Raw genomic sequence first — 16355 nt, 5'->3', positions numbered from 1 at the left:
AGAGCGTTCAGCCTCGAGGAAGAGAAGCGTCGGCCAGGTGGAACCTCACGGTTGGAGGGCCACTCGGTCGAGCAGAGCTCGAGGAGGCGAGCTGCGATCGCTGGGGAAGAAGATTGCCGCGTGGATTTTCCATGGAGTTAGGGCACGGGCGAGGAGCGGAATGAGCCGAGGGATTGAGTCGAATGCGATGCCGAAAATATTTGTTTAAGGGAGCAGGTGAGAACCTAAATAAAATTTAGGTTTAATATGAATATGATTTAAGGATATTTATATAAAAAAAAAATTTAATATTTTGAAAAATAAAATTTTAATTTGTGTTTCACCCATGCATCAAAACATAGCAAAATTGATATCATTTTTGCACAATTCTGACGTTTCGGACGTGCTGTCGCGCTCTGTTTTGTCGTCGAAAGTTGTTTTGCCGAATTCATCGATTTGCGTGCCAATTTTCTCATGTCGAAAATATGGCAATATGGGTGTCCTTTCCTACCAAAATTGATATCCCGGACGCGTTGGCGCAGTCCAATTTGTTGTAGGAGGTCATCCGGAGAAGTTCGCATTTTGACCCCTCCTCTGGGCTTAATTGAAGTCCGATTTCGTGCAATTTTGTGAACTTTGTGTATTTGGTGTGTGTATGTGACGAGAAAATCGTGGTGATGTTTTCCTAAGGCTTGAAGTCCTATTAGAAACTTTTCCTTTGAGTCTTCACAAAATAGCCCATAACCGCTCGTTCATAAGACGATGGTCTTGTGCCATAAATGTTAGACATCAAAGAAAAATAGGAAGTGGCTGGAATTTCTAAAAGGGTGGGTCTCAATTCTAGTTTTTTAGGATGGTCAGTAGGAATTCCTAGAGCAGGATCCTAGGATCCTAGAAAAAGAAATGACCTCAAAAATGAGGTCAACATTAAGAAGGAACACTTTTCATTTTCCTTTATTGTCGAATGTTTGATAGGTTAGATGGGCAAACTTACTATTGCCTCCTAGATGGATATTTTGGCTATCACCAGATCTATAGCTTTAGAGGACCATGATAAAATCACTTTTACTAGTCTCTATGAAACTTTTGGCTTTAGAGAAATGCATTTAGATCTTTGCAATACTCCAACTATTTTTCGTAAGTGTACGATGGCTATATTATGAGATTTAATAGAACAAAGCATTGAAGATTTTAAGAATGATTTTTCTATTTTTGTCTATTGATGCCTTGAGCATTTAATTTTAATTTTGCGAAGAGGTCAAATATTGAATCTAGTTAATCAAGAGATTAAAAAATTGAAAATGGGACCATAGTTATAAAACAATAAGAATGAATATTACTTGAACTATATCACTAGAAATGAGAATTTAATATGCATTTTAGTTGCTTAATAGGAAAAAAAGAAGGGTTACTAAAAATTGTTAATAGTATTTCACCAACAAAATCATTATTAAAAAATAAATAAATAAAATGATTAGATAGAAAAAAATTCAAAAAACTTATCAAAAGAAAGAGAAAAATAAATTGAGGAAAATCATAAGGCTCAGTATGAAAATTAAACATTGATGCATTACATCCTGATATTTTAATAATCAAAGTCTTATTAAGTTTAAAATAATAAGGGCATATTTAGTGAAAAAAAGTCATGCTTATGAGTTTTAACATGATAAATATTGAAGTTTTATTTCAACTAATTAATTAGCATTCATTCAAATTAATTGCAAATATTAAATGCACTGAATGAACTATAGGCAGAAAGATATTTATGGTTAATAAGAATTTAGGATATTATTAGTTAATCATTATTCATGTTTAATAAATAAAATATGCAGAAATTGTCCAAATTTGATTACTTGATAACATTTAAATTTTAAGATAATTGCTATTAAATCAAAATCATGGTTATAGATGTGATTACTTGCAGACAAGTAATAGTTTAAATATAGAGAAATTTATTGAGTGAGTTGAGCGAATTAAAAACGGGCTAAAATGTATGTAAAATTGTATAATTTTACGTATTGAGCATAAAAGTAGCTAGCACAACTTTTCTGTTTTCCAGGTACATCATATCATCCAAAATTTTTTTGATCTTCAGTAGCCAATCTTCAGCAACTGTAGGGTCACCGACACCCTTGAATGCAGGTGGCTTGAATGTTTAAAATATCTTCAAATGTCGGTCCACTTTTGCCCTAATTTCAGATCTAGACCCTATATTGGTGGAGGATTTTTTGATAGCAGTCATTTTGTCGACCAGTAGTGATATCAATTGAAAGATGCTCTGTAGCTCAACTGTTCTGATTTCCTCATTTGCTCTGTTGATTATTAATTTTGCCAAAAATATTTTCAGATCTTACTTCTTGCTCTACACTTGCCCTACGGACTGACCATCGGTACTTTCTAATTCTTCTTCAAATATGTTTATCTGTATTGACACAACTTATTATTTAAATGCAATTTATCATTATAATAATCATGTTGTGCATGCATGATACCTTAAGTAGTATAAGTTATTCACCCAAGATTTATCAACATATAGCTATGCATAAATCAATTCATATTTGATCTCATTCTCACTTCTTTTAAATTCAACATGCTTTCATTATTCCTTTCATCAAATAACCATGCAATGATACCACTTTCTATCACACCCCAACGAGCTCCCATTTAAAAATAGGTTGAGCTACGACAGAGACAGACAATTCAGTCGGACTAAATTCTCATCAATACTCATCCTGACTTGCAGAATCAGGATCCAGTGAGTGATGAATTAACCAAACTAAATTACCGCGAGCATACATGATATATTGTATTTTATAATTCATTCATACTCATACTCTGAAACGTGGAAAAAATCATATTCTCAAAACATATAAACTATATAGAGCTATTAAATCCCAAAATAATAACAATGGTTACCCAAAACGTCTGTAGAAACACCCAAAATTATGCAATGCAAAAGTTGTACAAATCTAGTTGGAGGGTTAACAACTTAGAGTAAGCAACAACAAGCTCTGAGAAATAATCAAAATTAAAATAAAATTTTATACAGAGAAAAGAAGTAATGTGCATGCTCAAATGAAACTTTTACATGTCTACACGCACATGTCATAACATGTAAGCATAATAGAGAACACTAAAAGATAACTAGTATAAAAATCAACATTGTTGTATAAGCATATATGTTGTAAGCATAAAATCACAATTATAATTAAAAGCATATTCATAAGTTGTTTATCGTATGTAATCATAGCAATGTCATTTCATAGTAATGTCACTTATAAATGTATAAGCTCAACTATTTTCATGCCCTGTCATCATGGGTCGTCACCATGTCCAAAAAGTCATATAAACTATCAATAATCCACCTAATACCAAAGATTAAGTACGTTTGTCACCTCCTGATCAAAACGATTCCAGAAATTCGTCGTCACTTGAACACCAAGCATCAGAATACAATATCCCTATGTAGCGCACGAGCAATCACTCATGTAATAGTCTGCCCATAACATTACTAATAAAATTTTTTAAAGCATAATACATATAAAAAACATTCATAGGCATTTCATGCACGTACATGATTCAAAGTGAATAAATACCTACAGGCAAAAATTTCATAAGCATAATCACATTATCATAGCACAGTAGCATCATATATATCATAATAGAAATCAACTAGCATTCACATATTTCAAACAAGAATTCTATAATATGCAAGAAGCCTAAATGCAACAATGTTGAATACATAATCACATAAAATCTACATAAGATTATTTTCTTAAATTAGCACAATATTATTTCACCTGAATTGAGAAAGCAGCCATATGATGAGTTTGCCCACGCTAGTCTCGAGCTGTTGTCGTGAGGTTTCATAAAATTTGACTCACATGCATTAACCCAAAACATAACTTTTATACCCAAGACATACCTCAAATAGGCTACTCGACATAAATTCAATTTTTTCGAAATTGCTTATTTTCTCTTCAACTCTTCCTAACACGTTAATCTTCACTTTCCCCAAGCTGGATTAGTGATAAAACCCATATGGAAGCTGACAAACCACTTCCGACATAAGTTTAGCGTCTTCGACGACTACTAGAAATGAAAAATGCACAAAAATTGAGACATACATAAAGACATGAGCAAGAGAAAGGAAATGAAAGTCTCAAATAGCATGAAAGAAGGATTCACATTCACCGAAATTGGACCGAAGCTCTAAAATTGTTGTCTGCGCCGCCTACTCACGATCTCTTTTGCAGAGTCGCTGTCGAGCTGCTGTCATTAGGAGAAGGGAGAATGAGTGATGGAATAATCAGGAGGGAGGAATTCAAAGCATTGGAGACCCTATCGCGCAGGAAGTCCACAGGGAACAACAATGCGGGAATTAGGATGGATTAGGATAATAATTAAGGTTTTAAATTAAGTTAATTATACTTATAACTTCAACTGTTTATATCTCCCAATCCATTCATAAAAAATGTACAGTGCTTTATATCGACATGATCAATTTCATGCATAGAATTTTATAAAAATGTTTCGGTTCAATTTTGAACGGTGCGAAATTTGGGGTACTTCGAAAGTTTGTCAAATTCTTTACCTAATTTATGGAATTTGGGTTACATAAGAGAACATCCAAGCCGACCCCGCCCAAGGAGACACTAGTTCAGGGAGAAGTATCAATCCACATTCCCAAACCCATCCCAGCAAGAGTGTTTCAAGTGCTAAGGATTTGTGCATATTAAATCAGGTTGCACTACCGGGAGAATCATCTCTTTCACTGATCAAGTAGTTGAAGAAATAAACAGTGATCCAAGAAAAAATTGAAGATTTCAGAGAGGATTCTCAACTTTCAGCCGACGAGGTAGAGACACCAACAATTCCAGTCGACCTATGAGAGTGATTCTAACAGAATTAACTATAGTCCTAAAAAATAGTGAGTCTGAGGAGCTGATACTTGAAAAGAGATAATCAGTATAGATGAAATTGTCGAACATCCTGATCGGCATTTTAGCTATTGGGTGGTTGCCACTGAAAGTGGATCAACATGTCAGAAATGAGAAGCTTGTGAGCTACTTTTGAAAGCTTATATGGAGTTACTGGGATATTAAATTTCGTTCAACAGTATGCCCACCGATAAATGGCCATATAAGAGGGATAAACTACAACATTGGAAATTGCCTTAGGAGTTTGGTGGAGAAGAAAATTCTACAATGGGATCCAGACTCTACCAAAGAAGAAGAAGAGGCTTCTTTCGAGTGGTTACTAATGAGAGTTGCCCAGCCAACCACGGATTTCATGCCCAAGTTAGGTCCTCCAGACGAATTGGTTTATTGGATGCACTCTACAAGGTATGAGGAGCGGAAGAGGCAAATTACATATTCGATGGCTTTAGAATTTGCAAGTATATGTCTATATGCCGCTACAACTCAGGTTGTGTCAAAAGAATATGAATACTTATTCTATTAGAATATGCTTTGGGATAACAACACCTACAAGGTTCATTTACCAGGAAGTTACAGTAGCTCTGTCAACTTTAAAGTGTAGCCAGAAGTTTCGACGAATGAAGTAAAAGTTACCCTAACACCGCAAGCTTAACGGGAGTGTCTCCAGCAATTGGGTGGGATGTGGGATTTCCGACGACCAAGCGGACGTCTGCCTATTCACCTGGACCAAACCGGTCCATGTTTTTTCATGTTGTGGAGTCGATCAGTCCTCGTGCGCTACTTCTAATTATCCTATTATTACATATTTTCTTTCTGATGTTCTAGGGTTAGTTTTTGTGCGTTTTGTATCCAGATAGTCACTAGCATCTCTTCTCTACCTTCGAGAGTTGTAACTAAGGGTTCGAGTTGTCCTCCGATTATATCTCTCTCACAAGATGGTGATTATCTTCTCTATCCCCTTCTACATCCTCCGCACGTCGCTCCTCACAACCCTCCATTGCTGCAATCAACCCCGAACAACCGCAAATTGATGTATTCTCTGCAATTTTTCAATTCCAACCACCTAGCCTCACTGCTGCCACCCCGAACAGCCGTCTTCTTGTAGTCCTGTAGTACCTCACATTCCCCGTCACTATTGCCAACATTCACCCTCGTTGCAGCTGCCCGAAAATAGTTATTTTCTGTTGTTATAGCCGACCATCAGTTTCTCTCATTCCAGCTGCTGCCATTAATGCAACTGCACCCCTTCGCTGTCGTCGTCCGGCTCCTCCCTTGCTACCGCAACCCAGAACAGTCCTTCCCAGTTGTTTCCCCACTATCAAGCCCCTCCAGGACAACAAGTGCACTTCTTGTTCCTATAACTTCACACCCCCCTCACAGTTACCGACACATCTTTGTTGACGCCTTGCCTTCAAACACTTCCCACTATTTGCTACCTCTCCAAAGGATCAAACCCTTGTGATTACCACCACCACGAGATCCACCCGTGTTTGTTGCTATTTCTATTTCAGTTTCTAAGATTGTGTTTCTCGGTTTTGAATTCAACAATAAAATTAAATTTCCCTGTTGTTGTTTAAGTTAACACCGGAATAAGTTGGTACCAGAGATAGCCTAACCCTAGTCTTATCTCTGGAGAATCAAACCCCCGCAATCACCCGGAGATCCATCATAGTTGGAGTTTGTTGTGTAGTGTCTGTTGTTATTTCTATTTTTGTTTGTGAGATAGTATTTTCCGATTTTGAATTCAAAAATAATAATTGATTTTCTTATTATTTAGGTTAACTCCGGTATCAAAATTATGAATAGTAATACCAAATATAAGCACAACACTTTAAAACGGTAAAATTGAGTATGGTATATGATAGAGTGATAGGAAAAAATGGAAAGAAAAAAATTTTAAAAAAATGATCAAGTCCATCAGTAAGTTAGAGTGATATACTTATGTGCATGTGTCTAACACCTCATCACTATGTGGTAGGGAGTGGTAGGTTTCACATAAATTTGACATTTTTTTTTTAATCAGACAAGCCACATGACATGTACAGCATGTTGTCCCAAAAGTGTCCAACAAGGTATTTGATGCAAAATATAATCTTAAGCATATCATTAATCATATTTAATTAATTTCTTAATTACTTATGTAACTTTAATTGTTGCATAGAAACAAAATATGAAAAGTACTACTGTTACTTGACTCATCAAAGACGGTGATAGAAGGAGATTTCATGGATGCTTCTCGAAATTGGATGAATATAGTTCATCTACAGAAATTGAGAGTACGACTCTGAGTGGCCTCATTAGTAGTGACTATGAGAGCTGACTATGATCAAGAACTCTTCTAAATCTTTTTGTGCAAGTTCGAACAAGCTTTCTTTGTATGATACAGTTTCTGGCAGCAGTATCAAACTACCTTCGAGCCTTGATTATCAAAATTCAGAGTTCCACTTCTATAATTGCCCTGAGACTGAGATTTACTGATGTATGTATTTTTCTGGTTAGCAAGAACATCAGGTTGTTGTACAGATGATGCCTGAGAACTTGGAATGGGATGCATCACTAGAATAGGCTTTCTTCAGAGTAGTGACTCATAAGTCAGAAAGGATCTGTGATTTGACACCTTCATAATGCGAGTTGAGACTAACTAGAAAACTCATAATAGTCATTTTTTCTCTTTGAGTCTGTTGAGTCCAGACATAAACACTAAATGATAAGAGTCCATTCAATTCTTCATAAACACATTTAAAGTGCATGTGATATGTGTTAAATGATTGATCCTGTTGTTCAACTCGATAAAACTCCTTGCATACATCAAAAACTCGAGAAATATTCTCTCCCAAAACACAAATGTCAATTCCTCCATCACATCTTTAACACAGTCGCAATGAGCAATATGACCAGATTGATTTGGTTTGATAAAGTTATGTATTTATATCAAAAGCTGAGCATCAACTCTCATTCACTCAGAGTAATTTGAATCAGTCTCAATTGGGGGATTATCAATGAGGTGACCATCCTTATGTAGAGTCTCACAATTTTATTCAAATAAAAATAATTGATGGCATTTAACTTTTCATCCATAATGTTAATCACCGATGAGACCAAACTTATAATAACATGTTTATGTTCCATAGCCATGATTACCACCAATTATTCAGGGAGGTTGAATATGGATGAGTCGTACGGAGACAAACTCCAGACAAGAACAATGTCGAGTTGCAGGAGACAATTGACTCCACAAATGTCGTAGGAGTCGAACTAAACAGCTAATGAATCTGACAAAACAGACGAAGCCTTGTTAAACCAACGAAACCTAACGATGTAGACGGAGCTGATTAAGATGAAGATAAAGCCACTGAATGATGTAGTCGATGAAGTCGAACCTGGCTGACAAACTCGAAGACATAGTCGAAGCCTCACGATGCAAACAAAGCCGGTCGTTGCAGACGAAGATAAGCGATGCAGTGAAGCCAAACGAAACAGCCGACAAAGTCGAACATGAAGAAGGTGAAGCAGACGACCCAATCAAGATGAAAGAGCGACACCGACGTAGCCGAACGTTGCAGATGAGTCGAATGATGAACTATTCCCTAATGCAGTCGAAGGATGAAGGCGAAGTAGACGGAGACGAACAAAGCAAAGGAAGTCATGAGTGGCTCCGGTACCATATGACAAGAGAACTATCTTTCTTCTTATTCCCCAATTGAACGCATATGTTAAATATTTATAGACACTCCTATTTCTATAGATTAGAAATATCTCTAATATAGAAATAATTATGTAATTAGATCTCTAAATAGATTACTAATATACAAACTTCTTAATATATAATCATTAGATTTAATACTTTCCATAACAAATAGAAAAACATACAAGTTTTTTATAGCATATACCCTCTACTAGTACTTCGGAATTTTTCCACTTACCATCCACTAAGTTAAATTACCTACAGCAAATACATCCAAAACTCAAGAAAATTATCTAGTAGTGATCAAGAACCCTGCAAGCATGAAAAGTTAGATATGCTGCTGAATAGCAGCAGTAGCAGTAACAAAATCTCGTCCCAAAAAAGGTTTAGCTTCATGAAGATTTTCTGCAATGTTCAATCTAGCTAAAAGAATATGCTTTTCAAGCTCAATTAACATCTACTGTCCTTAATGTACTTTATAAGTTAAACTAATCCATAACATGCACAGAAGCGCTTAGTTCAAATATCAAAGTAAATTAAATCAGAACCAATAAAAAATAGAAGAATAAGATGCAAAATTCTTTTATAAACATGCCATACTGACATCAGTGAAATTCAAATATGATAGCAGTGCACAACTATCTCATCTGTAACTAAAAACAAATAAAAGATAAGAAAAATCATAAAATTATAATAAAAGATGTTTAAGAATTCACACCTGAGCTTCTTCCATCAAGGCATCACTCCCTTCAGGGTTTCTATCAGAATCATTACCTTGAGCTGGCTGCAAAGATGTGCCAGCATCGTCAGGTTTTCTCTCATCATCCGACTTCACATTAGTTTCATGTTTTTGTTCACGGATAGACACCTGCAATTATATCACATTACCCCTGGCAGATAAACAATAATCGATACAGTTCATAATAAACATCATTACGTTGGTTAAAATATTTCACGTAAATTATGCGGGTATAATATACTAGCTGGGCAACAAGTAAGAAGTCAGAACAGCTAGAAGGAAAACAAACCTAGGAAAAAAAGTCAGTCCTATGTCTGGAAACTACTGTTAGAATAAAAAAGGATTTGCGGATTCATCATAGTGGTTCTACTTTTAATAGGTTTAACATTTACAATTGAGCAGTGGACCACAATAAAACACTCATAATTGTGCAGCATCTCATTAGTTATCACTTTAAATTTAATTCATTTATCTTTCACTAGTAAATGAATAAATTTTACCAAAACAATGACCAAAACATATTACTCCATACCCATAACATATTAAAAAACAAATCGATCCTGCAAGCCATGAAAAAGCTTTTTCATTGCACCTTAGGAATTTAATGCTAACTTTTACAGGACAGTGCACAACAAGATACTTTGGATTATCGTTTCTTATTATTCAAGAACCCGTTAGGACCTCAAAGCAGTGTATCTCAATTATTGTATTTCAAAGCCCAAAATCTCAAAGCATTGCGCAGTAGACGTTAAAATTTATTAAAATCAATATTTAATGCTACTAATTAAGTTTAATTAAAATTGTTTAATGTCAATTTAAAATTTAGGCATTTTCAAATTATTTTTGATGCAACTGTTCCCGCATGCGCCTGACATAATCGGCCCAGGGAAACTACTCCCGCTTGGTCCTTTTTTTTATCTAATTCCCACAAGAAAAAAACCGCAAGCAAGGAAGCTTCCCATTTCTCCTCCTCAACACAGTCACGACTAGGGCTAGCGAGGAAAGCAACAATGCAGGAAACTCCCATCTTTCTTCTACTTCTAAATTGCACCTGTCTGAAACCATTGAGAAAGATGGAGAAAGCCAGTGTAAGTTTTGTTTCGTCTCCTTGCGTGCAATTCCCCATGCTGGCATTCTCTGCTCCTTCGTGTGACCAGAGCCGTCACACGACCCAAGCCGAACACTTCCCTGCACAAAAAGCCACATGATCGTCTACCCTAGCCCGCATGAAGCCGCAACCCCCTCATCGTTTAACATACGAAACCCAAGCTTACACCTTGTTCTCCCTAATTCCTACCCCTACACGATTACCCAAGTCGAGCCTCTTCTCGTGACCAAAATTATCGCGGTACATGCAATCAAAGATGACTGGGAAAGCAATGGTGAGACTAAAACCTACAAAGTAACCGGATCACAGCATGCAAAGACCCTCAAATCCGCCTCGTCGTTTCTTCGCCTCTGTGTCGAAACCCTTCGTTGGTATTCTTTTCACCGAAATCTGCTTCTCCTATTTCCTTCTTCCTGTTAATTGAAGAAACCCTTGACGAAAGAAGCCCATAAGCACAGGCGGCAGACATAATTGCTCGGTTCAAGGATAAAAGCAACTATGAGCTAAGAAAAATTTTAAATGGCAGATGCATAGAGTTCCATTTTTCAACTATCTTAAGCGAGTCAAAGTCTAAAATAATATCACATTTGTCAATATCGTTGCTTCACTCGAAAAGATATAAAAACAAGCATGGAGGGAAGATTTTGAAAATGTCCACTCGATGAAGCACGAACCCGCCTGTGGGAATTAAGTGCCGTATGGGGTAAACCACAGACTCATTTGGAAAACTCTCTTTAAAATTAGTAATTTAGAATACCCATCCTTGGAAAAAAGCGAGTACCTGTTCATAAGAATTAAGTATCATTCGGAAAAAGTAAAATGCCGCTCAGGGATCTTTCTGCTTGAGATTTTACACTTTTCTACAGGTATATTAAAAGTTTGTTGCGTCTTTTGAGGTCGCGGGTTAAATGTTATATTTTGCTCCCTGACTGTAGTGTTTCACGACACTGACCACTGACCAGCAAATCTTTTGAGATAGTTGGGAAGGCTTGCATTTTCTCGTGCCCCCAAGCGAGGATTAACCCGGAAGGATGCCGAAATTTCTGGTGATCTTAGACTCGCAGATAATTTAAAATTTGGACTATTAAATCTAGTGAACTTGACTAAAATATGTAATATCATAAATTAGAGGGGCTAAGCTTAAATTAAATATGAAATGACATCAATTGGGAGGCTAAACTTAAATTGAATATCAAATTCTACAAATTAGGAGTTGGGCTTGACTTGAATATTAAATATCATAAATTTGGGCTAAATTTAACACATAAATGTCATTTTGAAAAGTTGAAATAAAGAATTACTATATCAAATTTCGCCAACGAACTCGCAACATATGTGCAAGTGAACAGAAGGCAGCATAAAAAAGAAGGGTCTAAAGTAAACATATGCATGAATCAACATATTCATTCAAATAAGGTAAATTTGTATAAATTCAAGTATTACATGTGTCTTAAAATAATTATTGATTCAACTCATACTTTAAAATTATGCAAATTAAATTAAGACATGCAAAGTTGTCTAAAATAGTCAAATATATGAAATTAAATGTCTACATGTGCTCTGACCATTGTATTGAATACTCCAATATGAGGTTCGAGAAAATTGCGCGGGCTGATCGAGTTGTCTTGTCTATAGGATAGAGTTGTAAGTCTCACCCAATTAATCTGATCATCCTCCTCACAAGGACTAGAGTTAACGAATCTAGTTGTTTTGAAATAAATGTTTAAATCTTAAAATAAAAATTTATAAGTCAAAATAACCTACTCTGATCCTCATCCTTATAAAGACAAGAGTCAACAAAACTTATACCCTAAAAAATCTAAACAAATGAAATTAAACACCCCTTTAAATATAAAAGTTTTAAATGATTAAATCTCCGTTGTTGGCCAAGTTGATAGAATATTTCAATCGGAATGGTTTATTTTAAAATAATGTTTCAAAGCCTATTTTGAATTCAATTATTCCAATTACTGAACCCGATAATCTGTAAGTGAGACATGTTGACAATGTCGACAAAGTTCAAAGTTAAACATTCCCCAGTTATGGTCGAGTTGATAGAAGATTTCAACTGAAGTGGCCTATTATAAAATTATGTTTCAAATTATATTTTAAATTTAATTTTTTCAATTAATGAACCAAATCCTCTCTAAGTGAAACAGTCGACAGGGTTCAAAAATAAACAATCCCCAATGATGGCTAAGTTGATAGAAGATTTCAACCGGAGGGTCTGTTTTAAAATTATGCTTCAAATTCTATTTTGAATAATTATTTCAATTACCGAGCCTGCTCCTCTGTAAGTTGGACAGTGTAAACAGGCTTCAAAGAAAAACTTTCCTCAATGATGGTGGTGTTGTTCGAAAATTTCAACCAGATAACTCAATTTTTAAAACCAAGATTTTCTAAGTAATCAACTAAGATATTCAAGTTAAAATTAAATCACTTAAAAGTAAAAGCAAAATTCATTCGCTCTCCGCAACATTGTAGCGAGGATGAAACTTTTGATTGACTTCAGCTAACAAATAGTAAATGTCATAGCAAGTGTATTTTTTATATTTATAATCAAACAATCACATGCAAGTAATGACGTGACCTGATTCATTTGTCTACATGGTTCTGATATGAAATGACCCACAAAGTAGCAGTTACGATCTAAGTCCTTGAACGGATGGTTGCCTCCACATGATAACATTATATTACAATCACAGTTGTAGCTTGTATACTCCCGACGACTTTCTACCCTTTGAGTTTAGAATCATAAAGATATAATTATTGGCATAAGTGCTTTTGTTAGCTGAGGTCGACTTAAAATTGTCCCCTTAGACAAACATCCACCAAAGATTGGCAAGGGTCTCTTGCACCACGCAACTCATGGTTGTTGACAAGAATCCCTCAGTCAGGTTGAGTCAACTACCTCCTCTGACTAAGTAGATCAAGGACCAAAACAATTTGAGATTACAGAACCATGATATCTTGATTTGGTTTTGTCACCATTTCCCACGCCGTTTTAAGTGATAAATTTTGCAGCTTAAATCTTAAGCATGTTGTTACATATGTTAAGTATTCAATTCTTAATGACTAGCCTTAATCGAAAGTGTTCTCCCATTATCAGGAAGACTAATTAACCATAGGGACTTTCATCTATGGGAAACCTCGAACTCCTATAAAAAAATCCTTGCAAAATGAGGGCAAAATATTTAGTAAGTGTCTTATCTACAATTCAATCTGTCTTCTACAAAATTTAACCCTCAAAAGCTCTTTCAACAATTAAAAGAAACAAAATAAATAAATAAATGCAGAGAGTCCTCAGAATGAGTCTAAGAATTTTTTGAGCCCACAAATTTCTGACGACTCCGTTGTGAAAGGTTTCTCTTTCCATCTTTGACTAGTCATATATTTATTCACTATAATAGCATCTTAAAAAAAAGAAGATAAATAAAAAGTTAATTTGCTTTCATTTTATGTAATTAATCGAAGCTTGAGTAAACTCTATTTGGTGAGTATTGAAGCATGACCAATAAATTTTAGTCTAGGTGTCAGTTGCCCAAAGGTCTCAATAGAATGATAAATTTTATAAGGTAAACATTGAGGCATGACCCTTGTGTATGCTGCCAAAAGATCCCAACAAAAAGATAAATTGATTCTCAGATACATAAAAAATTATTTTAGCACGTAAACAAATTGATTCTCGAATAAATACAAAGCTTTTTGAATTATATGTTTCATTAGTTTCTCTCACACATAATTTCATTGTATGTTGTATGTTTGATATTCTTATATAATTATAACAATATTACACATCACCTTCATTCATAAACTAATAAATATTTACATGTTGCAAATAATAAAAAAAATATAATAAAAAGAAGATTAATTTATAAGTTATATTGTAAGGTTCCAAGTTGAGTCAAAATGAACAAAAATTTAAAACGTAAATTCATATATATTATTTTTTTTTCTTTTTTGAAAAGGCAAAATTCATTGATAAAAAAGAGAAGATACAAAGATTTCAGTGAGTGGGTACAAAGATCTCACTCACAGGGATTACAAACGTATTCCCCAAAAATAAAACAAAAAGAAACAGTTCCTACTCATGTTGGGTGTGGTAGGTGGATCTACCGTTTCCCCTTCCCCTAGATCTAGGGAGGGAGCCTAGCAACATACTGAGACGTGGGCTTCCACCCGAAACAATGATATAGTCATCCTGAGAGTAATTGAGATCTGGCATTCCTTTCTTCTTCTTCCTAGATTTGTAAAACTACCAATCATCTGTCAGAGGAAGTCCCATGTGAACAATAGGTGGATCTTCGACGGAGGTAAACTGCTAATCTGGCTCAGCCTGCAGCACACCTTGATCTTGACACTCCTCCATAACTTTAGTATCCTCTTCTCTCGCAATGGATAGATCCAAGACACTTCGGCTAGCATCTGCTACAACAAAATTCGTAGAATTTGTAATCTGAGAAAGAGCTGCCTCAACAACAGTACGCGAAAGTTGCTGGTCTGATTGGTGGGTAGTAACCTTATGAGTTAAATTCTCATTCAACATTTCTAGAAGATTAACAGTGTCTACTATATTTTCCTCTACATGGATGATGTTGTTAGGACATGCCGATCTTAAATGTGGGTGAAGCTTGAAGCATTTGACAGGAGTGTGCCCAAACAGTCTACAGTAATTGCAGTAGTAGGGTCGTTGTTCTGTTATAATTGGCTGTCAATACCCATTGTGGCCAGTACCAAGCCATATTTCGTCCATATCAGGGAGGGTGATGTCCCATTCAACAAGAATTCTTGCAATCAAAGACCTGGTTAGATTGATGGTGGGTGCATCCAATTTCATAGGTCTCTCTAGTGCAGCTCCAATAGAGTAGAGGACTTGGTAGAGGACTTGGTGGTTGAATGACTTGGTGGTTGAATTAGTGCAACTTTAAGCCAGGTAGTTTAAACCAGATTGGAACTATAGGTGGTTCTTGACTAGGGACAAATTCAGAAGACTACTTTAGCCGTTTCCTATATTTTTGCTCTATTGTCATAAACTTTTTGGAAAATATTTTGGTGTAGTCTTCCACTTTGGATAATTGTATCATCACATGTCTTTCATTAAAGAGACCAACCTTCCAAAGTCCCAATAGTTTGAGATCTTCAAACGCCTTTCGAACGATTTCCATTTTGGGATGTCCCGATTGGAACTTCCCAATGATAGTGAATTTGAACTTGTTAACCAGGTTGGAAACTTCAACATCAGAGAAGAATAGAGCCAATTTGTCACTCTTCCTACCCATCTTCTTGATAAAGTTGCAGTCCTCTTGGCCTTCTAATAATTCATGGTAAACCTGAGGGAAAACCTGATCTGATCTCATAGAGCCAATCATACCAACAAAGGAAGTCTTCCCAAGGTTTGAAACTGAAGTAGTCGGGGGTTGAGAAGGAGTCATAGCCATGGAAGAGAGTTAAACAGCGACAAGCTACTTGAGTCTGGACTGTGAGTAATTCGGGCGCGAGTGCATCAGACAGAGCCGCAGAAGCCTTTCACGGTCGACGCAGAATCTTCAAGCGTGAACGAGTCGAACGAATGAGACGGGAGACGCAGATGCGCGATCGCAAGAGGCAACAGACGCGAACATGCAAAGTTTCCGGAAGTCGAAATCGAACAAGACGCAAGACGCAGGTGTGAGCCACAGTCGAAGTCGAAACAGGAAGCGCAACGCGAACCGACGATGATAGAAGACAACGCCGGAGAAGTCTGATGCGAAACATTTGTTAGGGTTCTCCATGAGGCGAAACCCCAGCAGAACCGATAGCGGAAGACAACGCCATTATATATATATATATATATCTGTGTGTGTGTGTGTGTGTGTGTGTGTGTGTGTGTGTGTGTGTGTGTGTGTGTGTGTGTGTGTGTGTGTG

The 16355-nt window shown here is 36.1% G+C and overlaps 1 protein-coding gene across 1 annotated transcript in view; it reads right to left on the bottom strand.

Moving 5' to 3' along the window:
* Positions 1 to 9322: 9322 nt before the first annotated feature.
* Positions 9323 to 16355, bottom strand: part of LOC110030678 — a gene marked incomplete at its 3' end in the record, with an annotated part of 16241 nt that continues 9208 nt past the window's right edge. Inside the window, exon 2 of the mRNA XM_020733518.1 lies at positions 9323 to 9472. Within this exon, the coding sequence (XP_020589177.1) occupies positions 9323 to 9472 (150 nt within the window). The remainder of the gene's footprint in view (positions 9473 to 16355) is intronic.

Source organism: Phalaenopsis equestris, unplaced genomic scaffold, assembly GCF_001263595.1.
Source record: "Phalaenopsis equestris unplaced genomic scaffold, ASM126359v1 Scaffold000751, whole genome shotgun sequence".
In the NCBI taxonomy this organism is placed as follows: Eukaryota; Viridiplantae; Streptophyta; class Magnoliopsida; order Asparagales; family Orchidaceae; genus Phalaenopsis; species Phalaenopsis equestris.
Note: the sequence above shows the minus strand (reverse complement) of the source record. Positions and strands in the feature narration are given on the sequence as shown.